This window comes from Phycodurus eques, chromosome 3 (assembly GCF_024500275.1).
Source record: "Phycodurus eques isolate BA_2022a chromosome 3, UOR_Pequ_1.1, whole genome shotgun sequence".
Classification (NCBI taxonomy): Eukaryota; Metazoa; Chordata; class Actinopteri; order Syngnathiformes; family Syngnathidae; genus Phycodurus; species Phycodurus eques.
In genome coordinates, this window is record NC_084527.1 from 15350001 (window position 1) to 15376721 (window position 26721).

General features: G+C 41.5%; 1 protein-coding gene across 6 annotated transcripts in view; it reads left to right on the forward strand.

Annotated features, from left to right (window-relative positions):
- Window positions 1-26721, forward strand: part of mctp1a (multiple C2 domains, transmembrane 1a) — a 141940-nt gene that overhangs the window by 84853 nt on the left and 30366 nt on the right. For 3 of the 6 annotated variants that reach the window (XM_061672235.1, XM_061672229.1, XM_061672231.1), the window contains 3 exons: window positions 7880-7996; window positions 16356-16397; window positions 21010-21066. In XM_061672235.1, coding sequence (XP_061528219.1) covers window positions 7880-7996; window positions 16356-16397; window positions 21010-21066 — 216 coding nt within the window. Of the gene's footprint in view, window positions 1-7879; window positions 7997-16355; window positions 16398-21009; window positions 21067-25751; window positions 25835-26721 lie in introns of those variants that run through there. The other 3 variants (XM_061672230.1, XM_061672233.1, XM_061672232.1) reach the window with 2 other exon arrangements.

The following is a 26721-nucleotide window of genomic DNA, read 5'->3' on the forward strand; positions in this document are numbered from 1 at the left end:
TTAAGAGCTGTTGGGTTTATACAGTCATAGCCAAATAGTTACCAGTAGTTATTCTGACACTAATCGATGCATATTTTGCATACAGTCTGAATTATTGATATTTTTTCATTCTTATAGAAATAAAGGTGTCAATTATTCCATGTTTTTCCTGTTTTAGAGAACGAGGGCATGACTTGACAGTAGAAATATATTTATGTGTGATATGTTTGATAATGCATTTGACGAGCATAAATTAAATACAAGTAAATAAATATTGGTACACCTGGAAACTAAAAAAGGAAGGAATTACTAGTCATCCCTGATGCAGTATAGAGCAGCTTCCACTCTTCTGGCAAGACTGTGTGCCTAAGGCCAAGTTCTTTCAGACCAAACTTTTTCAATAATGCCCTTATGGATTTTGTACCTCACAAATATGACACACAACCAAATAACCCAATATGATATAGTCAGTATATATGTATATAAACATATATAAATATATATATACAGTGGGTACGGAAAGTATTCAGACCCCCTTAAAATATTCACTCTTTGTTATATTGTAGCCATTTGCTAAAATCATTTAAGTAATTCCCCCCCCCCCTCATTAATGTACACACAGCACCCCATATTGACAAAAAAAAACATAGTTGTTGAAATTTTTGCAGATTTATTAAAAAAGAAAAACTGAAATATCACACAGCCGTAAGTATTCAGACCCTTTGCTGTGACACTCATATATTTAACTTGGGTGGTGTCCATTTCTTCTGATCATCCTTAAAACTGTTCTACACCTTCATTGGAGTCCAGCTTTGTTTGATTCTACTGATTGAGCTTGATTAGGAAAGCCACACACCTGTCTATATAAGACCTTACAGCTCACAGTGCATGTCAGGGCAAATGAGAATCATGAGGTCAAAGGAACTGCCTGAAGAGCTCAGAGACAGAATTGTGGCAAAGCACAGATCGGGCCAAGGTTACAAAAAAGTTTATGCTGCACTTAAGGTTCCTAAGAGCACATAATCCTTAAATGGAAGACATTTGGGATGACCAGAACCCTTCCTAGAGCTGGACGTCCGGCCAAACTGAGCAATCGGGGGAGAAGAGCCTTGGTGAGAGAGGTAAAGAAGAACCCAAAGATCACTGCGGCAATCAAAGGAAAGATGAATGAGGCCAAGTGCAGGGATATCCTGGACGAAAACCTTCTCCAGAGTGCTCAGGACCTCAGACTGGGCCGAAGGTTCACCTTCCAACAAGACAATGACCCTAAGCACACAGCTAAAATAACAAAGGAGTGGCTTCAGAACAACTCCGTGACTGTTCTTGAATGGCCCAGCCAGAGCCCTAACTTAAACCCAATTGAGCATCTCTTGAGAGACATAAAAATGGCTGTCCCCCAACGCTCACCATCCAACCTGACAGAAATGGAGAGGATCTGCAAGGAGGAATGGCAGAGGATCCCCAAATCCAGGTGTGAAAAACAAAATGACTCATGGCTGTATTAGCTCAAAAGGGTGCTTCTACTAAATACTGAATACTGAGCAAAGGGTCTGAATACTTATGGCTGTGTGATATTTCAGTTTTTCTTTTTTACTAAATCTACAAAAATGTCAACAATTCCGTTTTTTTTCTGTCAATACGGGGTGTTGTGTGTACATTAATGTGGAAAAAATTAACTTAAATGATTTTAGCAAATGGCTGCAATATAAAAAAGAATGAAACATTTAAAGGGGTCTTAAAGGGGTCTGAATACTTTCCGTACCCACTGTATATATATAAAATGTATATATTTCCTTAAGCTACTTAAACAACAAAATCTGTAGAAAACAATCCTCCAATGAATTCTTCATCTGTCTGGAATGAACAGGTGAATTGTAATTGGACAACAGTACTAAGGGACCATCTCTTGCAGGGTGTCAAGTGGTCACATGAGGCTTCCCACACTCAAGGCGACAAGCGGACCTGTCTTGTTCAGACGTTAACTATTGGTGGCATTTGGCTGACTCAGATTAGTGCGTTATTGCGTGTGTGTTTGTGTGAGTGTAGGCAGAGCAGCTCATGGTGTCATCACACAGGTCTGAAGAGACAACGTATTGATCAGTTAACATTATCCCGTCCGTCTCTTTTGTGACATCGTCTCTCCAAGTAAGGCTGGACTTGTCCTCGTGCTTTGCCTTTAAGAAATTGGAATGGAATTGCCAAAAATGAATTAATATAGAAAACAAGGTCTGAATAGTTTGAGAGTGCAGCATTGAGAAGGGGGATGACCTTGTAAGTTCCATTGAGAAGACCAAGTATTCATAAAGTTTGTCCAATTCTAAGTAACAGTGTACCGGTATTATTGTGTGTACTTAAATTGAGTATTTCAAAGCAATAAAACATGTATCTAGGTCAAGGACAAAGTGTTTTATAGTTTATAGAAAGGCTGAAATTCAAGCATCATTTTTGCTTTTCCTCGTACCCCTCCCACTCTTGGGAGTGTGTTGGCGTAGGAGTGTGCACTTAGCTAAAAGCATCAGCGTGTTTAGGACCTTTCCTTTACACAGGTACCCCCACCCCGCGCCTCCATTTCTTCATCACTCTCTCATTCCTCCCTCACTTCCAGAGGCCTCTTAATCACTTCGTTCATCTCTTTAAGTGGGTTTTTATGGGGGGCCATCTGGCCAAGGTGGTGCGTTTGTGAAAGTGTCCGTCTGTGTGTGATTACGAGCACGTGTGTTCACATGGCTGTGTGTCTGTGTCTTTCTGGACAGATGTTGCACTTAACTTTTCAAAATGGCAGAGGTGGCGTAGTGGCAGCCCCTAAACGTTTTAAGTGTGTGCTACATCTCACATAAGCAAGCCTCGGGGAGGGAAGAGGAGTGTGTTCGTTTATTTGCAGGTTTTGTTTTTTTAAATGGTGGTGGTGGAATTCAAGATGCTGCAGTGTCACATTCATTCCACAGAAAAGTCCTCTCGCTCTACTGCCAGATTTAGCGCTTCCATTGGCATGTGCACAGCTGTGATCAGTATGCACATGCAAAGGAGCGATGGCATCGTCTCACATGCGGCGTTTCTCTCTCATGCCCACGGTTCTGTCTGCCACCCATCCCGAGGGTGAAAACAGCCACTGTGGCAGTTTTGCCCCAGGCATTGGCGCCAGTGGAGCGGCCCGCAGTTACCTCCTGTCCCGCACGATGTCATCTGCCTGTCCTTGGGTTCTGGTATGACAGTTGTCTCCGTCTTTTCATCTTTCCACACCTGCAAGGTGTGTCTTCCTAGTGAACATCCAGTCATCTGTGTTCCTCTTTATCCCCCCCTCCCCCCACCTCGAAAGCTGGTGCCATTGTGGTGGTGTTGGGTTTTGTTCACGTGCTGCCGCCAGCGCTCCCCGCGGCCTCTGCAAGACAAGGCTGTTACTGCCCCTGGGACCACCGGCCGAAGCGGCTCTTCCTCCAAATTTGCTGAAACTTTATCTGCAATTGGGCCCCGAATTTGAAGCAAATAGAGGCAGCTTTGTGAGGCTCGGGGAACGGCGAGGGCAGCGAGCTGGGGGTTGTCGGGGGAGGCAGGGGAAATGATACTGGGTGCTTTTATGTCAGGCAAAGTAGGACCCTTATCAGGAAGAGAGCCCGGACAAGGGAGCTACTTCTAGAGGAAACTGGAGCACCTATCACCTGCTTTGCATTTAGATACAAATTCACCCTGCTGAAATAAAAAAGGCAAAAAGCAAAGACAGGTACAGAAGCATCTGGTGTGTATGCACATCTTGCACACATGCACACCACACAGCAGAGAAGTCAGTGGTACACTGCACACCACTCCAGGTCTCTTTAAATTGTTCCTTCGACTCCTCTTCAAAGAAGCTGTCTTAACTTTTCAAACTTTCACCTTTGCTCACAGCAAGGGACAACTCTGAACGATTTACTTTAATATTTTACTGTTCTCATCATTTGATAGTTGAAATATAGTGGCAAGACTGACACAGAAAATCAAGTCAGAGTTTAATCACCAGAGATAAAGACTCATGAATGACAAAAATGTTGGAGCACCTTGGTAAAGCGTGTAAAGTGTGAATTTGCCGCTTTGTGGCATTTAAACTGTACAAAAGTCATCAGATTGGCCTATAACGTCATAAAAGTAAATGACAATCAGTTAAGAGCATTTGGCTTTCTTTTTGGACAAGGAGTACAAGAAACGCTGCTGCGTTCCGCAGACGTACAGCAGGGGGCAGTCAAGCACCACTGAATGATACTCGGGGAGGACTGGTCCAGAGCAGGACACAGTCTCTCTTCCCCCCCACCCCCCTCTCCAGTTAAATCAAACTTAACAGGACTTCTACTTGCTATCTGGCAACACTTACTGCCAGCATGGAAAATGATGTAAGAGAGATAAAGGCGACCTCTGAAATCCAAACTTCGGTTTCACTCCACTGAGACAGAACAGGGGAAAAGTTTGCCTGGTGTGTGGTTAATGTAAGCCAAAGTACTGAATATTACCCTCCCACAGTGCCGCGGCTCAGAGCCGCTAGGACGCGGGCTGTGTTTTGAAACAAATAACGCAGGCTCCAGTTCTCCATGAGCACTGACTGCTTGAATAAAACATTTGGACTTTTCAGTGTTGTTGACATCCTTTTGTGTTCAGGGGATTCCTTAATATTGAAGCACGCATCAAAGAATTATGGAATCCAACTGCAGGGACTGTCAAAAACAATTAGATTATTGATTTTTGCCTATTGTTAGTCCAGCCAAAATTATCCCACAATGATTTTGCTTTTATGTTTGTTATAGTCCATTTTGGTTACATCTGATTTCAGTCATCGAAATAAATAAATAATATAACATCATAATTTATTTTAAATGACTTAGCATTGAAGTATACTCTTACTTTTTTTGCAGCTTTGTGGCATTTAAACTGTACAAAAGATTTGCCTATAACGTCATAAAACTAAAACTAAATGACAATCAGTTTAGAGCATTTGGCTTTCTTTTTGGACAAGGAGTACAAGAAATCAAAATCAAAATATTTCTATCTTAAAATTGCTCAAATAGCACATCATTTGTAAATAATCACATAATGATTAATGTTGTGATTAAATATAAGTTATGAATCATATACAATCTGTTTTATTACTTTCTCAGCTCACTCTGTATTTTCTATAGAACAAATAATTTGACAGTATATATAGATGTGCATTAATTTGATGATAGTCCTGATAATAACTTTTGATTAAATTGTAATAAGAAATATTGTGTGCATTCTATTGAACTATTCAATATTATCTGTAAAGATTAGATAAGCACAAACATACAAACTATATTTATTTAAACAATTGTTTGCACTGTAGTGTAGAAAATAAACTATTCTCCCAACCGCATTAATGTAAGAATGAGAGCGGAGATAGGTGTCTCTCTTGTACGCGTGGTATCACAATAAACCATCACAGACGGCTCGTATAATGTCCACGGCCACAAAGAGTCATCTTCAAATGACTCCGATATATGGAAATTGACTTTCCATTTACCCCCTTTTTCTGGTTTGATCATCACGTCTTCGTGATGTTTTTGTTTTTCCTCTGCCTTTTTGTGGTCACTGGCATCCACAGCGGGCTCCTTCCCACTCCCTCATCCCCAGGCGAAGAGCATGCAATGTAGCGTAGGGAGCGATGGGGGGTGGCTGTGATGGACCAGTCTCGCTGGAAAGGTTCAGGCACTGCAGGGCCACCGTTAACCAGCCGCGGGGCACAGAGACGGGGCAGGGCCGTCCGCTTCTGAGCCTGGGTGTCTGGTGGTTGCTCCAGCTGCCCGTCACAATGTGGCCCTCAGCTACGATAACCAAATGGAAGAGAAATGAGACGGCGACCGCAGGTTAACAGCCTCAAGCAAAGCAGTTTTTATTTTATTTTTTAAAAATATAAATATTAAAGAAGGTTTCAAGATTTGAGGCAAACATCAGGATAGTAAGGTGCACTGTGTCTGATTCCAACAGTGAACATTATGATATACTAAATATATTTCTCTTCATAAAATGTTTAGCCAGTACTACTATTTATTGTTGTATATTTATAACATGAATAGTGTCTGAAGATGCTTGTAATCGTGTGTTTATTTATAGCTTCTACCAGAACAGGTTGAAAACAAGAAAGCGCCTTTGTTTTAGTAAAGTCACGGCGTTTCATTAGACATGTATTAATTAATGTTACTGATTTTGCACATTTACAGTCTTGATACTTTGTAAGAAGTTGAATAATTTTAGAATGTTTGCAGAAAATATGTTAGTTTGTGTTAGGTGCATTGCTGAGCGCTGCACTGACAAATGACTTGGTGTGTATTTTTTTTGAGTGAAGAGAAGTGGTCCTGTTGCTTTAAAATGATGGCTCCATTAATGATTGCAATTTGGTATTTTTTTTAGGTTGTTTTTTAGGAATTTTCCTACCCCAGTGTGTCAGATACGCACGTTCTAAGTTGGTTCTAAATGAGACAGAAAAGTTGTTCCTTTTGGGACGCAGTATTTGTTTATTGGACATCATCACTTTTATATATTTATATGAGAAATACATTAGTTGTGACCATTCTTGAAAAAAAAAAATGTTATCTTTAATTCATGCTTAGTTTGTTTTTGCTTAATTTCACATTCAGTTTTTTTTTTTATCCCCATCAAAACCTTGGATATGAGTTTCCAAACTTTTCTGTGATAAAGGAGATTTTTTGTTGTTGTTGTTGTTCAGATTCCAAGATTCATGTGTTTATGTGTGGGTGGGTGCAAAGAAAATTATATACTGACGGCTGAGCCATGAATGTGTCTGTGTTTTGGCCAACTCCTATATTTTAACAGAATTACATGCACATGCTCTCTTTTTGAGAATAGAATAGAATAAGCCTGTATTAGTACAACAATTAGGGAACTATAGTTTTACAGCAAATTGAATGGTAGTGGAACTGGAACACAAGGATAAGAATATTAACACACACACACACACACACACACACACTAAAAACTATCTAAATATATCTGTCTATATATTTACAATCAAGCAATGAAAATGAGAGTCAGTGGCATATATGACAACTGTACATTTATGTACTGCATAACATTCTAGCTTGACGACTCAATATTTGTATAAATGGCATTTTATGTATAAATTTCATTTTCACAAATTATGCTTTTTAAAAATGTTCACAGAATATCCCTTTTGCATTAAGCTAAAATGCCGGTATGAACGGACTACTTTCACTATTAATACAATGCCACCATAAAATAACCAGCCCCCCGTCATTAGCAATTTCTCTTTCCCACAGAGACTAAAAAGACTTGTCAAGGCCAGAATGCCGGGTTTTTATCAAAGGTTAATTTTCAGACAGTGCCTTACTTGTTTGGTGATGAGAGGGGAGGCACAGAGGTTGTGGTTTTGGCAGCTGGAGTGTAGAGGCGAGCCATGCTAGTTTTAGTTGGGGTATTGCGGCTTGGAGTGACAGGGTTAGGGACTCAGGGTGTGGCCGGTGTGAGGTCAGATGCTGGGGTTTCAGCGGTTTAGTGAGGAAGGGTCAGAAACGATCAATGACCTCAGCCCCTGGGATGATTGGCATAAAGGAAAAAGATTCTGACGGCTCGTACTCATCTTCCACATCGTCCTCCTCCTCTGCTCAAGGCCCAACAGAGCCTTGAGGGTCAGGGTGTTGAACCCGGGCTCAGTGCCACCAGGGCTGCACCTTTGTTAACAGCACCGTCTTATTTTTACGCTTTGCTCCATGGAGGTTATGATTCTGCATCTGAATGTGCGCCGTTTCTAATCGCACATATGGTCCGCACGCATTCTCGTGTGATTGCCTCGAGAGGCTCGAACGTAAACACTTCTTGCCGCTCTGTTCACATTCTCACTTTCCATCGAGTAATACTTTTTGCATTTTCTTTTTCATTCTAGCTCTTTGTCGTACTTGTCTGGAACTTCGAACTCTATATGATTCCGCTGGCTTTGTTGCTGCCCCTGGCCTGGAACTACATTCTCATCACGTCGGGCAAGGATACAAGACAAGATGTGGTGAGTGCGACCTCTGTAAGCTCGCCGATATCCCTCCGCCTCTCTTTCATTCCACTGTAAAAGCCTCTTTGCAGGGCACACAATGCACCGTTAAAACTGTGACGCCATTATTTTATGGTGACATGGCTCTCTTGTCTCTTTCACAATATTATCACATTTAAGTATACTTGTACAAGATTAGATATACTTAAATCATACTTAACCATTGTGCAACTGAGTATAACCAGTAGAATGTATAACCCAAAAGACAGCATTTGAATCGAAACAATTAAGAGGCGCATGCTACACAGCTATTTAAAATGCAATTTTTGGATTAAAATGCAACTGTAAAATGTATGCAAATGTAGAAATAAATGTATGTATTATTTTAGGACACGAAAAAAAAATCCCTCTGTGCAATCTCACGTTTCTCATTTTGCCATCTTTGAGCCAAAGAAAGGGAAGGAAATAATAGGCAGTTACCTTGAGCTACGTTACGCCACTTACCTGGTGGTTTATTCATTTAATTCATGTATTTTTATCTCTTCTACCAATTAAATAATGTCAAAGCAATGTAATGGGAAACAGACATGTTTTAATCATGGTCGGGCAGATTTCGGGAGAGGAGAGAGTGAAAGCGAGAGTAGGACTACAGAGTGAGCGTGAACAATGAAGTGATTAATTTTAAGTGTCTTCTCTGAGTTAAACTTGGAAATAACCAGGCAACAGACCGGATATTCACTTGCTTCACTTCACTTGTTTTCATAGATGCATTTTTTTTTACCCTTTTAAAGATCATTTTGGTTGAATGGGGCTCAATACTAATTTGACACTTTTTAATTGTAATGAACAATGCATTATTCCATTTTATGATAAATTTACAAAATACGCACCTTAGAATTACATGGCCTAATTAACCTCCGATTACTCTTATTTATATATGTGTATGTACAGCAAAAACGAATCTTCTTTTAATCAATTTAAATTAGTTTATACTTTATAATTTACTTTGCAACCTCCATATTGTTGTTTCAGACCAAAGTTCACAACCCTCTCTGTTGAACAAAACTACCCCTGAAATTGTGAATGGCACTTTTCTTTTCTTTTAGAGAATCAGTTGTACTTGCCTGTAGATGGCGACATTGCTTGACAAAAAAAACGATCCCCCTCCACATACCTCAGACCAAAACCCTGCATGATGATTTGTTCTCCCTACCTGCAAGCTATTTATCCCACTCTAATGATAGTCCTCTTCCACGCTCATCCTAATTAAAACGAGACAACAGAGGTTATACATTCTTGTACGTTCCACTTACTTCACGTATGAGTAAGTGCGTGCAACTCCCACTTGATGCAGAATGGCTTTTCTCTCCTCTTTGAAAGCGACTATTGCGCCTCAAGTGTCACAGCAATTGGTTGGGAAATTAAAACATGTTGATACTGTTGTAGTGAGGTGAGTGCCTCTTAGGACTGCAATTAATTTCTGTTTGGTTTTAAAATGATTTTTTTTTCTCAGATTTGATATCTAACCTTTCATTTAAAACCCAGTATAATATTAAGAGAGATAAAGTTTTTTTGTCTGGGTACGACACATCCATGAGGGCTAGTGTTGACATAGTATTATGCAAGCTTATATAGGTTCCAGAAATGTATTTTCTACAGCTGTAAATGTCCAGTTGGATATTTACACATATGTGTGAGTCATTCAAGAGAGTCCAAGGCACTCTTGTGTATGGGAACATTAAACATAGTGTATTCACCAGAATGAGATGTAATTATGTTAAAAATGAGCAAGTCCTGTGTAGTTTTTGCACGATTTTCAGATTCAAGTAAGATGAATTGCTCTATTTACAGTATTTGTGCTATGAACGTTACATACAATAGGCTAGTAACTGTGAATAAAAAAAATTCTGCATGCTGCACATGCATTGCACACGTGTCCCATGTGTCTTGTCCCTATTCGTTCCCGACACTACAGTGATAGTGTACGACGTATGCGGTTTTCTCTTTATCAAGCTAAAGTCATGGTTTCCTTTCTATTCTTGGCAGATAAATGAAACAAATAGAAAAGAAGACAAGGGGAAGAACATTTTAATTGAAAGAACACACCAAGTGATTGTGCTGAGCCCAGCTAGGGTCAGCATCCGGAGCGATGTGGTTTTCCAAAAGTCTGGGGTGAGGGTAATGCCAAGGCAATGTGTGTTAAACTCTTGGAGAGAGAACACAAACAAAAAACGTGTACGCTTGAGTCCAGACTTCCTAATCAGCTGAAGGGCCTTGATTCATCTGATGGGTTCAATGTGAGGACCCTTCTCCTATTTTACACCACAACGCGGCCCTTAGCCCTTCCTCCCGCAGATAAACAAATACTGTTTTCTCTGCATATTGCATTTCACCACTCAGAGTCACTGCCTGTTGTGTGCTTACATGCTGCCTCACAAACAGACCTCACCACTCCTTACCCTCGCCCCAACCTTGACCAGTACCTGCTAAGCAGTTGCAGCACCCTCAGAACAGCGATTAAAGGAAGCGACGCACTAGCGAGGTCGCTGACCTCCTCTCTTATCATGTAGCACTCTGACCTTTGAATTCTGACTCCTCGACACCGTTACCTGACTTGCATGTCTTGCCAGAACATGACCTCTGAAACAAACAACTAAACGAAAGGAGAGGAGGACCTTTTAAGCTTTCTTGACTTCATGTATTGTGATGCTCAAGCAAACCTCTCTGCATTTGTGTCTCCTGTAGCTAGAAAGTGGAAGAAGCCCTTAATTAATCACATGACCTTCTGCTCCCTTTCTCCATGAAGTTTTGAAACCTGCACCGGTTCAGGGTTTATATTTAATTCAAACATGTTATACCACTAACTGCCAGTAGGCAAGGCTTGCTCAACAAGAAGGCAATCAGCACTGTGTCAAGATTCTAAGTAGCGCGCTTTTATGTGGGGACAATAGCCTCACACAAAATAATAAATTCCCACAGTATCTACTGTTTTCAACATCAGACAATAAGCCAGGAAAAGAGCAGCAGTATATGGCAACTGTACATGTACAGTGAGTACGGAAAGTATTCAGACCCCCTTAAAATTTTCACTCTTTGTTTTATTGCAACCATTTGATAAAATCATTTAAGTTATTTTTTCCCCTCATTAATGTACACACAGCACCGCATATTGACAGAAAAAAACGAAATTGTTGAAATTTTTACAGATTTATTAAAAAAGAAAAACTGACCCTTTGCTGTGACATTCATATATTTAACTCGGGTACTGTCCATTTCTTCTGATCATCCTTGAGATGGTTCTAGACCTTCATTGGAGTGCAGCTGTGTTCGGGTATACTGATTGGACTTGATTAGGAAAGCCACACACCTGTCTATATAAGACCTTACTGCTCACAGTGCATGTCAGAGCAAATGAGAATCATGAGGTCAAATGAACTGCCTGAAGAGCTCAGAGACAGAATTGAGGCAAGGCACAGATCTGGCCAAGGTTACAAAAACTTTCTGCTGCACTTAAGATTCCTAAGAGCACAGTGGCCTCCATAATCCTTACATGGAAGACGTTTGGGACGATCAGAACCCTTCCTATAGCTGGCCGTCATGCCAAACTGAGCAATCGGGGGAGAAGAGCCTTGGTGAGAGAGGTAAAGAAGAACCCAAAGATCACTGTGGCTGAGCTCCATAGATGCAGTCGGGAGATGGGAGAAAGTTCTAGAAAGTCAACCATCACCGCAGCCCTCCACCAGTCAGGGCTTTATGGCAGAGTGGCCCGACGGAAGCCTCTCCTCAGTGCAAGACACATGAAAGCCCGCATGGAGTTTGCTAAAAAAAACACCTGAAGGACTCCAAGATGCTGAGAAATAATATTCTCTGGTCTGATGAGACCAAGATAGAACTGGCCTTAATTCTAAGCGGTATGTGTGGAGAAAACCAGGCCCTGCTCATCACCTGTCCAATACAGTCCCAACAGTGAAGCATGGTGGTGGCAGCATCATGCTGTGGAGGTGTTTTTTCAGCTGCAGGGTCAGGGAGACTGGTTGCGATTGAAGTAAAGATTAATGCGGCCAAGTACAGGCATGTCCTGGACGAAAACCTTCTCCGGAGTGCTCTGGACCTCAGACTGGGCCGAAGGTTCACCTTCCAACAAGACAATGCCCCTAAGCACACAGCTAAAATAACAAAGGAGTGGCTTCAGAACAACTCCGTGACTGTTCTTGAATGGCCCAGCCAGAGCCCGACTAAACCCAATTGAGCATCTCTGGAGAGACCTGAAAATGGCTGTCCACCAACGTTCACCATCCAACCTGACAGAACTGAAGAGGATCTTCAAGGAGGAATGGCAGAGGATCCCCAAATCCAGGTGTGAAAAACATAATTCCAAAAAGACTCATGGCTGTATTAGCTCAAAAGGGTGCTTCTACTAAATACTGAGCAAAGGGTCTGCAAAGATTTGAACAATTTTGTCTTTTTTTCTGTCAATATGGGGTGCTGTGTGTACATTAATGAGGAAATAAATGAACTTTGCTAAAAAATGAACTTTGTTATATTGTAGCCATTTTAGAAAATGGCTGCAATATAACAAAGCGTGAAAAATGAAAAAATGTAAAAGTATATATCTCACACACACACACGCAGTAATAAACATAACATAACATAACATAAATAGGGATGCACTGATATGACTTTTTTTCAGACCGACTACAAGTTGAAGTACTTAGATTTAATTTAAGCACTCGCCAATAATGCCATTACATCTTGCAATTATGATGAAAATGTTTTATTTTAATCAAATATTGTTTATAAACACAAACCAGCAACTTTTCTTGAATGTGGCATAGGTTTCACTCGACGTGCCACAGTACAGGGCGTCCTCCGTCTGCTTTCAACGAGCATGATTGTGCCCCAGTACCTAAAGACAAGTTCATAAACACCAAATGCCACGTTAGGTGTGAAAGAACTTGACTAGCCCATGCAAATCTCTTCCGTTTACCCAATCCCCGAGATGAACTGTAATGGAGATCCTTAGGCAGGACCTCACAAATGCTTCTGCTCAGAAATTACCATTCCTGACGTATTTCCTCTCCACTCCCTCTTGGTGTAATGGCTAAATTCCCCAATACATTATTGCACAGATAGCATTTCTATCCACCATATTTGTGGCTGCTTGCATGAGCATGCACAACGCCCGTTCATTCGACACTCATCCCAGAAGAACCCCCTCCTAGACGTTCCGTTGGCCTAGAAATGCTCATAGCAGATGTTAGAAAGGTGTTAATTGCTGTGCAGGCATTCATAGAGGACACATACCGAACACACTGATGTCTCTTTCTACCACAAGATAACGGGCAATTAGGTCTCATCACACTGGAGGACCTTCCTCTTTATCCTATGTTTCACACCATTGCTTGGATTCACCGATTGAATCTGGTAACCCATTACAGAAAAGAAGACTTATTTTCTATTTGGGAGTGTGGGCCGGTCTCCAATTGCCCACTTCACAGCACAGATATGGTGATCTCTTTTACATCATCCGACCATGGAGGTCTGTTTGCAGTTCTGTATAAACGTACTTTGCGCGCATCGACCTCCCGAACTTGAGAAAATCAACCCTCTTCTGCCATGTCAAAGACTGTCAATGCCCTTCTCGTGCCTCACATTTAAGGGGAACGAGAAGAGCCACTTTGACTGGACAGGATTGTCTGCGCACACCTGCTGAGACGTCCCTCTTTTAGATGTGGTGGGGTATGCTGGCCCATGAAATTACCAACACCGGGTCTCCTTCTAGTAGAGTTATGCCAAGCGTCATGCCATATTTATGTCACTCACAAAAATAGAGCCCCAAGTGTTCTTTATAGCTACCAGAGTTACGTACCAGTTCCGGCAAAACCTATGAAACACTATTAGGTGTCAATGTCGCTCTACAAACACCCAATTAGTTGCTCTCCTTAAGTGTTTGTAAGATTTCGTCAAGGTGTTTTATTATTCAGTTGTTTTATACGTCTATGACAAAAAAGAATGTAAACTGTTATTTTCAACAGTGCCTGTGCAGTTCATAAAGGTTTCAGGATGGGACAATTTGTTTCTGGAACAAATTAAAAGTGCACAACAGATTTTGTTGAACTTTGGCGACTCCATTGTAATGTGCATCTAATCCATGCAGCCGTACTCGCACAAGTTTTGTGTTTACTTTCTTGACTGTGAACCAGTCAGTGTGACAGCAGTGTATTTCTAATTTGGAAGTCAGTAATAATGTATAGCTTTGTATCATTTGAGAACAAGACTTCATAGCCATTTTTATCTAGTCTATTTTCACCCCGAGCTATCATCTCAGAAAAACCCAGTGTCTTTAAACACACTGTGCCTTGACATCTGCCCTCATTAAGAGCCCTGCACAACACAGGTACAGCAAGTAAATATAAGAAAACCAGGAGGAAAAAATGGAAACAGCCTATTAGAGTCACACCTCCACTTTCCCGGATTGAAACGGCAACTCTGAAAAGTAAATGAATGTCGAAAAAGAGGATGGAGTGGGAGCAGGAGACGGGAAAAGAGGCATTGGGTGGGATGGGGCGACAGAGGAGGAGGAATGCGGCGGCGGATGGCAGGCGCTCCTCAGCGGAGAGTCAGACATGGCATTTGGTGACAGGTGACAAAATCAAAAGGTCATGTCACTTTTAACTGGGAGTGCTTGTGCCCCACTGATTTCCCTCGTGCCACCCCGACACCGCAACGCTCATCTATGCTCATCTGGCTGCCTCTCTCTCATTGTGCTAAACTGGCAGAGAGGATGGCAGGCAGAAAGACAGGCGACGAGGAGAGTTTGAAGCGGGACGGGAGCACCGGAAGCATCAGGAACGCCACTGCCGAATCCTCCCAGCCTCCTGTTTCATCATGTCTGTGTGTGCTTTCTTTTCATTTCCATCCATTTGTCTGACTCCCTTCATCACCATGAACCTTTGTGACTGCCTGTGCTCTTTGCAAACAGCAGCTCCTGGTGTCTGCCTCACTTCTAGTTGTTGTTTTGACGATAAAGCGAGCCTGTTGTAGACTTTTCCCTTCAGACGTTGGGCTTAAAGTCGACAGAAAGTGGGCGTTTATACAATTGATATAACATCTAGTGTGCACTATGTCAATTCCAAAATTGACAAAATATATCAAGACAGTCTCATCAAGAAAAGCCAAAAGGCTTTCACTAAGCTGAACAGTTCAGTACAGCTTGCCAACATTTGGTTTGAAGCAGCAACCCTGATTTGTCTCAATCAAGGAGTGTGTATAATTTCTCCGAATGGAAACTGCATAAACTATTCAGATAGTGTGACATCACAGCAGCAAACAGTTTTTCAAACCTCCCACAAAGGGCAACAAAGGACAGCAGCTGCAGACATCCAACATCCAACCAACATTTTGTAGCCCTTTGTCTTGACTTGTGGCGTTTTATAATAATACAGGATTTGTTTGAGAAAAGAGGACGTGATGATTCCCCATTGACCAATCAACAGATGACAGGAGCCTTTTTTTACACAAAGACAATGTGAAATTGCCAAATCACAGTCAAAACGCATCTGGTATTAATTTTTCTTTGCTAGGAATGCCCAGATAACACTTTTTTTTCAGACCGAGTACAAGTGCTTACAGTACATTTGCGTATTCACCCAGACCAAGTAAGTAATGCCATTTCAGCTTGCAATTGTAATGAAAATGTGTTTTAGCTTTATCAAATATTGTTCACAAACAAACTTTCCTTGAACATGGGATGGGTTTTACTCAAATATGAGACTTTTTATATAACTTGTCATTACTGCCATTTTAACTTACAACAGCATATTTTGTGGCAGTCTTGCCACACATTTCACTTAAATACAGCCTGTGCAACAAGACATTTCAGTTCTAAAATAAAACTGTGACAGGAGCGCGAGATGGGGCTCGATAAACTCGGTGCTTGCCGGGCGGCCTGCCGCCGCAACTCCTTGAATGGCTGCTTCTGTTCATCCATTTTGGAGAGCATAATTAATAGTCGGCTATACCGTTATCCTTATTTACTTAAGTATCTCCATAAGGCCAATATGGCCCCTACTCCACCTGCCAGCGTGATACAGTATATCACACTGGTAAAGTGGTATCTGTGTCGCAGTATCGACTGATTTTTAAGAGTTCAAGGTCGGATGTACAATCTCCGCATCCCTTGTCTTTGCCTTTTACACAGAAGCCAGCAAAATAGAATATTGCTGACAGTGATTTCATATACTGCAACCCACTATCAGGTGATGTGACTGCATCTGGTGTGATGTATAAAATACTTGTCTCACAATGCCCATTGCTTTCAAAACAAAGTGATTGTTGCGTGTCCAACTAAGTTCACACCTATGTTCTACCATTGCAGGATCACCCTACACACAAGTACCATCCCACCTCTGTTTCCAAGGTGAATATTCCTGGAATACCTCATTCTGTGTCTGAACCCATTAAGAAAGATCCACAGCCAGAAAAAAGTTGGAAAAAAAAGATGGCTTTTACAACCTGTGTAAAAGGGGCTAAATTCTAACTACTTGATACCCTAACACTGTGGTTGGCACCAAAAGGAAGTATGGCACAGAGTGATTGTTTTAACCAAACGGAACTCTTCTGACAATCGGGAATGGGCTACTGTTAATGCACATTATGTTGTCAGCAACGATAAGGAAATATGCCAGCAAATAAGCAATGAGGAAATATGGCTTATATTGAGTTTCTTCATTGGAATAATAAAGGCAGATCCCTGTGTTGCTTTCATTAATATGGAGCCATCCTTAACTTCCAGCCACCCATCCTCCAGTCCCAGTTGTACAGGGGCCTCACCCCAATCTGGCTCCCTGCTGGGTAACCCTGGCTGGGGCAGTGCAGATGGAAGAGGGCCTCCCTCTGAGGGCCGTGCCTCTGACAGCTTGTGAAGGGCCCACATGGGTCAGCCAAGCCCAGCCAGCAGCCCCTTATCACACTCACAGCCCTCCCTCAGTCGGCAAAAGTGTGGCGTAGGCATTACGCATACACAGACACACACGCGCGCCCATAAACTCATGAACAGTGCATACCAAGTAGGGCCTTGAGATCCCCCAGCAAGCAAGTTGGACCAACCTCGGGAGCTGCAGAGGTTAAACCCCCCCCTAACGTATCAAAGAAGAAATGCAGAGGAGAGATGGAGGGAGTGATGAAGGCATTGGAGAAAAAAGGAGGAGAAAGTATATCTTCATGTTCACTGGAATGTCTGCCTGCCCAGGCATCAATTCCCCCTGCGGCTGTCATTGGCAAGGTCAGGCTGGCAGATAGTGGAACTCTGCCTGCTCAGACATAGAATTTTTTCTTTTTTTTTTTAAAAACCAAGTTCACTGGCCAGTGTTATTGCATTTAGATACTTTACTATAATCCCCCCCACCTTTTTGGTTTATTTTCATTTTTATTTTGTTGCAATTTTGTTTGAACTATCTGATTAAAGAAGATTGACTAAATTAGCTAAAAGCAAATTACATTTATTCCCTAAAGAGACACTAGAGGTGCTGTTGTCCAATGAAAAGGTCTGCATGTAAAGAGGAAATGTTGGAGATAGGCCCCTTTAATGTTACGTTATTTTTCTTGTACTTTATCCCAAATATGTAAAAATAGTTTTTTGTGACATTCAGTCAAGCTGTTCCACACCAATTTCATCCAACTATGCCTTTATGGATCTTGCTTGTACTGCACTGAAAGGCAGAAAAGGGCCGTTCCCCCCACCGCACATTGGAAGCAGTCCAAATGTCTTCATAAGATGTTGAATTAAGATTCAGTGACTACTAAGGGTCAGCACAGTGGTAGAGTGGTAAGCATGACTACCTCACAGTTCTAAGGTTTGGGCTTCAAATCTCAGCTCTGACCTTCTAGTGTGGAATTTGTATGTTTTCCCTATGCGTGCATGGCTTTTCTCTGTGTACTGCGCCTTCCGCACTAATTCCCAAAACATCCATATCAATGGGAGAGTTAGCACTTTTTTTCTTTGTAACTCGGCAGTATTACCTGTACATGATAAGTATGATCTGTGAAAAATATCTGCCAATCCCTAGCCCCATTCGGTGCCTTTAATTTCATACACAAGGAACCACAGCGGCCGAGGAAAAACAACCACTCAAAGGAAGAAGCCGTGACTTACGATTTACCAAACAGGACAAAATATGTTTTTTTTTATTGCCAAATATGCCCTTTAAATTAATGGAATACTTGAACATTTCCATTGGTCCGAATGTGAGTGTGAATGGTTTTTTGTCTATATGTGCCCTCTGTTTGGCTGATGACCAGTCCAGGATGTACCCCGCCAGTCGGTTGGGTATAGGCTCCAGCTCACCCGTGACCCTAATGAGGACTAGCGCCATAGAGAATGGATGGATGGATGGATGGGTAACTCAGGGTTCAATGCTTTAATGCTGGCACATTAGTGAGGTAAAACTAGAACAGAAATGTAATTCTTTTAAATCAGTGTTTTTAGATAATTTCTCATACTTCTCTGGCCTTTTTTTTTTAAAACTCTCAATGTCATTGTGCTCACTTATATTCTTTGTCTATGCTCTGTATTATCACCATGTTTGTTTGAATTGATGGGGCATGGTGTAATCTGTGAGCGCACCCTGCATCATCCCTGTATTATTTGAATAGGTTTGAATATGTTAATCTCCACCTCTGTCTATATTGAATTCACCAGAACAGCTCTGCAGGCAATGTTAGCTCGCTGCGATCCCGTCAACGGCTTTGGCTTTGAGGCTGCCGCCGCTGTAATGATAGTAATTCAAACAACATGATAATGGGGGGAGAGGGGGGGGGGGGGGGATAAGCAGCCAAATCGTATCATATAGCATACAGGTCTGAGAAAGAGAGAAGGAGTGAGACAAATAGAGAGGAGGATGTTTGGAATTCAGAGGTAATTTATATCCCCCCCTTAGTGAGACAGTAGCTTCAGCGTGTGCGTTTAGCCGTGGCAATCTTCAGGGCAGATGACATGTTCTGTGCCTTTTTATTTATTCATTTTACACCATCTAGTCGCAGGAAACATGACGTCTCTGCGTAACCAGAGGCGATGGAGGAGCGAGCGGAGCGGAGAGCAGGAGACAAACGACTATCATTCTCTCTGTCTCTCTAGGTCATGCTTCTCCAGCTCACTCATGCTCATTCCCTTTGTTTAAAGTTTGGAGTGTGTGCCAGGCGTGCCCCTCTAAAGCCTCTGTGTGGAGGAATCCATTATGTTTGTATTTTGGCACGGATGAAAGGATTTGGGTGGAACCGTGATGACTTTATAAACAGTTATAGCTCATTTGTTTGAGGAGCCAGAAGGCTTTCATATTACAATAACTTTTCAACAAATTTTGCCGTGGCTGAGAACAAGACTTCCTTCTCTGGTATTTATATAACGTAGAACTGAATTTATTTTGTGTGGATGCGAACAGTCAAGCTCATTTGTCAAGGGGGTGACGGCATCTCTGTGAAGTGGGAATTACTCGCCGCGATACAGTTTCAGTAAGGAGTGCCATTCATACACCGCCTCACTTTGCCCCACTGACAGGGAGTTATTGATAGAGCGCATATACACACATGCACAAGTACACGGCGCACTATTGACTCTACCCGCTGCTGTTCTGAACTCCTCTTTGTTTGTGTGGGAAGCTGCATTTACATAAGAGGCTTATGTCAGCTGCCACATAGTTTGCTCACTTACTTCAATGAAAAACAAAAAGGACAAAAGCTGTTGTCCCTTTAAGTCATGATTTTTGGATTTCTCCAAGCTGGTGTGTGTGCTGTTCAAGGGGATGTGGGGGCGATGAGGCCAGTCAAAAGGTTTGATGGGTTTTCCAGCACTGAATGCAGCACGACAATCTGGTTAGAGGGGGTGGCAGCTCATGTGCTTGTTTGTTTACTAAATTGCGGGCAATTACACAACCTTACATTTCTGATGCATGATTGATAAATGATTGACAGCGGGGGTGGGAAACAATTGGAGCGGTGATTCATACATACCCTCATGCATGAGGGAGGTAATATGGTATATATGTTAGCCTTGATGGCATTTACTTAATTGTTTGTTTGCTTGTACTGAGAGAGATTACATACATGGACTTAACTCCAGGTTTTTTTGTTTCTATGCTATGAGACTCTGGATGTTCTGATCATGTATTCTTTAATTTCTCAGTGAATACACTGTACAGTGGACCCCATCTATTCACAGGGGTTAGGGACCACCGGGCCAGACTCCAAATCCGCGAATAGACAAAAAGCGGGAGTTTTGTCTCATCTGTCTAAAGGACATTCTCCCAGAAGCTTTGTAGCGTATCAATAAACATTTTGGCAAGTCCCAGTCTTAAGTCATTTTCAAGTCATTTTAGTGACCATCGTGGGTATTTCTTCCTCCAACAAAAGGGCCTCATGCACATTGCTGCAGACTTTCCTTTGTTCTTGTCCTTGTTTTAGCTGCAAAGAGATGACCTACTCCATATTTGCTGCCATTTTTACTTCCTGTACACATCCCAATACCTTTCCCTATATATATATATATATATATATATATATATATATATATAGCATTTGAATCATACATCAAAATGGAGAGGTAGAGTTTACGGATTACTATGGAGGCCAGTGATCTCAGAAAAGACCAAACAAAGCTCTGCTGTCGCTTCCTTCTGAATAGTTTCGAATGCTTTTATGCAATGCGATTCAAATGGATAGAATAGATGTTAATCCTCTGTACGTTGAAATTCTTTACCAGAGCATTTCTGTCAACATATTTGAACATTAGAATGTTTCTAAAGTTAATAATGAATTCTAACTCATTTTTGAAGATTGACTCACATTAGCACACACGTACCAATCCAATAGTTTTACCATAGCCACTTGCTTCTCATATTTTGACTTGTTGCCAGACAAAAGCATCACCAATCAGCATTAATTTGACTCAGAAACTGCTGCACTATCGAATGTTTATCTCTTGCTGCAATGTAAATGTTTTTTATACCTCTGATTTTGTTTTCTTTTTTCTCTACTAGCAAGCAATGGAGGATCTGATGGAGGATGAGGATGAGGATTTTGACAAAGATGACAGGGTAATTATTCCCTTTCAGGAATGCACTTCTACGAACACACACACACACACCCGCATGCACACAAACAATCATGCACGTGCTGCCTCAGGGTGGATGCAGGTTCCTTGTACACAGGGAACTTAGGAAGATGTAAGAAATGCTTCGGTCTTCTCACCTCTTCTCCTCCTTTGCTTGGGGTACAAACTCATGTACAAATATTGTACAGCCGTTTAACCTTTTAGACAGCGCATATCTCGCCTTTTATTCTAATGCAGTGTGTTCTGCTCCAGTCAAGTTTGGTCCACTATCCCTCTCCCGCCCTGCCTTTAACATGTTGGCGGAATTACATTGCTACCGTCATGCTTCAGTTCTGTTTCCTGAGAACATGCACCCATATAAAGTGCTTAGTTGGCTATTTAGGTCCATTCACTGGCCCTTTATGTCGCAATAAAACAGCATCTGGCCTTGTCCAGACACTATCAGGTAACAACAGGTGGCTGCTTTACTGCCTCTGCTCGTTTACACTGCAGGAACAGCTACTGAAACAAATGCCATTAGATAGATTACAGTAGTTGGTAAATGGAAATTGAAATGCTGGAGCAGCTGTGTTTCCATCGTTCGTGTTGTGCTGGAGATACATTTCAATTTGATACCATGGTGTGAAAAGAACTTATAAAATAAGGAAGGGGAACCCTGATAGAAATATAATGTAAGCTTTCAAGAGTGCGGAAAACCTGTGAAGTAAAATTGGACGGGCTGTTAGTTGATGCCTTAAAGCCACACTCCAGCAATATAAAGGTTAGTAGGCTAAGATGTAGTAATTTGCATGGTCTTCTTTGGTAATCTATTTGGGGGTACAAAACTCTGGAGGTTTGTAGTGGTAATTGTAAAGCCCTTTGACCAGCCAATTTGATATCTGGAAATGATTTTGCCCTGAGGATATTCTTTATGCTGAATTTACTTGGAAAATCCCCACATTTATCCATATATTCTGCTTATTTTGGGTTGTAAGTTCAAGTTGGCAACAAAGGAGTTAAAAACAAAAACAAAACAAAAAAACACACACACAGTGCAGATGGTCGAATCGTCGTCCCAGCAATAAGTCAGGCAATCAGTCAACCAGCATGCCAGTTGGCTGACGAGGATACGTGAGCATTACATCCTCTCCATGGTTGTGAAGTTCCAAGGCTGAAAAGGTGCTGAGCACTGATTGAAGACATGCGCTAAGCAAACTTCAATCTTTCTTCCTCACAGAGTTTTCTTTATGTCTGTGTACCATCACTATATTCCCTACCTCCTCTCAGGAAAAATAAAATAAAAAATACAAGCAAATGAAAAGCAGAAGATTATACATTCTGTAATACATTGGACACTTTCATATTGAAATGAGGTCCGGCAGCAGCTTGTCCGGCCTCCCTCACATTTTGGTGCCAAACTGATTTATTCCACAGGCCGTGCTCTCTGTGCTCGCAGGCGGCTGGGACGTCGGATAGCCCAGCAGCCACAAAGGCTACAATTTGCCAATTCTGGCTTCATACGTTTTGATCTATTGCGCCCTTCAACTGCTAGCATTTCATTTGAGCTCTAGGGAAGTTTAAAGGGGGTATTTTCCCCTTTCTTCGCCTATATCTCTCCCCCTGTTCTCTCCGTCCATTCATTGATGCTTCTCCTGCATGTTTTTGCCTTCTTCCTGACAAATAGTCTCTCTCTCCTGCTGCTACTCCATCACCTGGTTAAGTGCAGAACAAATTCAAGAACTAACAAATTTGTCTTTTACATTCGATAACAGTCGTTTTAAATCGGGCATTGGATGTAGCTTCAGACAGTTTGACAGGCTTCGAAAAACATGTCAATGAGGGCTCTTTTTATGTTGTAGGCCTATGTGAGCAGAGATGAGGGAGAGTGAAAGGAAGAGAGTGAAAAAAGATTGATAAATGTGCCAAAGTCTCATTTTAATTGAAGTTTGAGCACATGTTGCAAGTATGCACAATTCATCCCAGATGTTTACTCCCGCCATGTGCGCCACAAGGCAGCTATTAGCTGGATAACCTTTGCTCCAAAGGCTAAATGGGGTATTACATGGCCAAAACCTGGAGCACCTGTTTTTCATTGTGCAAAATACTCCTTGCAGACTTCTTTTTTTGTTGTTGCCTTGGATCACAATGTGTTTTGACGGAAGAGATTGCAGGGGAAACATGTAAGGTGACTTTCTTGAGCGAGAACCGATATTGGTCACTTCAGATTAATGAGAGGCCAACAACTAGGCTAATTTAAAGAACTTGTTCCAGTCAAAGCAGGTTAGTATGGTGGTTATAAAAAGACTAGACCCCCTATATAGAAGGCACGTTTTTGTATAGGGAAAAAATGAGACCAAGATAATTACAAAAATTCTTCCACCATTAATGTGACCTATAACCTACCTGTACAGTTCAATTTTTGTTTCAATTTTTTCGAGAGGTGAAGCAAAAATAAACAACTACAATAATGCAACTGCACAAGCCCTTTTATAAATGGGAAGTGACTTTGTTCAGAATTAACCAATCACATTTTCCCCACCTGTTTGGGAGATTTTGTTATGGTCTGCTGAAACAAAGGTTGAACATTTTGGCCATTATTCCAAAAGGTACAGTATGTTTGGTGCAAACAACACTGAAGTGCACCATGGTGGTGACAGCATCATGAACAAGGGCTGTTTTTCAGTTTGCCTTAGACAAGGTAGATGAATTTATGAACAGTCAGAAATAGCAGTCACTGTTAGCACAAAACCTTCAGGCATCTGCTAAAAAAGAGGAAGAAAAGAAGTCAGAAAATCCTACGAGAACAGCTAATCTTAATCAGAGGCACTTTAAATGGAAGCAGTGTGTTTGTTGACTCCTATTTTTAACATAAGTTTGAATGTTATTGGTCAATTCTGAACACTGCCACTCCTCAGTTATAAGAGAGTGTGCACACTTGTTTGATTTCAATTAAGTTGTACAGGTTGTAGGTCACATCAATTTTGGAAAACGTTTTGAAATGATGCTGTATATTCTGGTGTCATTTTCTTATATCACAAAAACCTGCCATTCGAACAGGGATGCATAGACCTTTATATGTCCACATAAAAAATATAACATCTTCCTTGATGTGTGCTGTTTCTGTTCTATCGATCCAAAGTTGACATGTATCCTTTAGAGTTGGTTCCAGTCCGTAATACATTTAATAATACATGATACACTACATTTTTAGGTTTTGTTATTGAATCTATGTTTACATTGTCCCTAAGGAGTTATTCATTTCACAGTTAGTAGTCCAACACAGGTAAGTACAAAACACCATATGCAATGGTGCGAAAGATCCATATCTACTTACACTGTCACCATGAATAATGGAAACAGACTTGACTTGTTTGCCAATAGCAGAAAGGCACAAAGGGCAATCTTGATCTGTTAGTGTTTCCTTTGGGGAGACACATTTTCCTCCCTTGATTTAAGTTAGCATCTGGAATGAAAAGGGTGGTGAGGATCCAAAACAACAGTGTGTGCCTTTGAGATGATCCCTCACTTCATAGCAGTCAACAACAGCAACAATATATTGTTTTTCTCTTTGCACCATTTATTAGTAGGAAAGATACAGCTATGACTAGGCCATGATCTTACATCACACCTTACACAAATTGACCATTATAACAGCTCATAAAGATGGTAAAGATCGTGTTACGTGATCACTGTGGCACTCTAAATACACAAGGGGTTGAACTAAGAATGCTTTTCATCCCCTTCCCGAACTATTATGAGCAGCCTAATCCAAAAAGCAGAGATGCATATTCAAGCGTAAGAGTGCAACCATTTTTTCTCCTTTGTGACTTTTCATTATAACCTATTACAGTTCAATATACAGCGGCTGAAATAAGTATTTCACCAGATGTTGGGTACAAACCTTGTAATCCATACATACAAAGAAAGTTGGCAAAAATAAGATCAGAAATTAAGTTGTGCGTAAAAACGTGAAATGACACAGGGAAAAAGTATTGAACACATGAAGAAAGGGAGGTGGAAAGGCATGGAAAGCCAAGACAACAACTAAAATCTATCAATAATCAACAGCAATCCTGCCCCTTGTCAGTGCAAATGAATAACAGCTGGTTCAGTCCTAATTGATGGCCTACAAAAAGTTTGGAAGAGAAATGGCACTGCACATCACCCTAAAAACACCATACCATCAGTAAAGTTCGGCGGTAGGAACATGATGGTGTGGGGCTGCTTTTCAGCAAATAGTACTGGTAAACTTCACATTATTGAAGGAAGGGTGAATGGGCAAATGTACCGAGACATTCTTGGCGTGTTCAATACTTTTCCCCCTGTGTCATTTCACATTATTACACACAACTTAATTTCTGAGTATATTTGTTCTACTTTCTTTGTATGTATGAATTACTTGGGTTGTTCTCAACAGCTGGTGAAATTTTCAGGTGAATAGCACCATTGGAAATATATTTAATGAGAAAAATGGTGATGTGTTAAATACTTATTTCAACCGCTGTATGTACCTTTGTGTGACAGTAGGACCACAGAAACATGTAGCTTGTTGCTACAATACATTTATCTGCAGGACCAACAGAGTGCAGTGATGTTTCTACCTGAGGGTTCTGTCACCTGCTGGTTCAGCACAAGCTAGGGCATTTCTGTTAACCTGCTCAAGAGCTATTTGTGTGTGTGTGTGTGCAGTGAAACAGTTGTCTCCCAGATGAGGGAGGTAAAGCGAGCAAAAGAGAGAGCAAGAGAGATAGCAAGAGTGAGGGAGAGAGGAGATTACCCTCACACGGTTGACTGGTCACTGAAGCGCCTGTGCTCCGCTCAGCTAGGCTCCACTAGCCTCAGGAGGACTTGACACAGATAAGATACACACTGCAATCATGTCCTGCTCACGGGCTTACTGCTCACTGCTCTCCCTGTCTCTTTCTCCATGTCGATCTAGCCGTATCTCAGACACACGCACACGCACACGCACACGCACGCACACACACACACACACACACACACACACACACACACACACACACACACACACACAGCATCCACATTTCTCCTTTGCAACCTCATGTCCAGGACTAATAGTGGGAGAAAGATGGGCATTATTTATTAATATTGCTTATTTATAATCCCCATTTGGCCCTGTTTGGAGTATTCATTAATGTAAAAAAAAAAAAAATGCATATTAGCATAGCATATTTTTTCTTTCTTTCCCTCTATACACTATCATTGTGATAGAGCCTGGGCTCTCTGATCTATCTCAGTCTAAATGAAGATTGCACGTTTTATTTTTTTAAACAACTGTGTTAGGTGAAGCTGGGTTATCTTCTGCAGCAGCAGCATCCCAGGACCCGGCCCTCCTCTCTCAGTTCCAGTCACGGCACTATGCGATCGTTCAGATAGCAACACGGCATAATGTCATTGCACTAAAGAGAGCGCTGGGAATTATATCACCCTTCTGTGAAAAAAAACAAGAAATGTGTGACTGAAATGTTCTTTGGAGGCTATTGAGCTTGCAGTCCAGCAGGGTTGTCCTCCGGTGTCAAGGGGGTCTCTGCTGGCATAATGGGAGTCTGCATTCTTTTCTTCTCGCTGCCTGTGAAGGATGAAAAGCATTCTGCTGTAAAGATGCTATTGACTTTTCCGCTTCATTTTTCTTATCCAA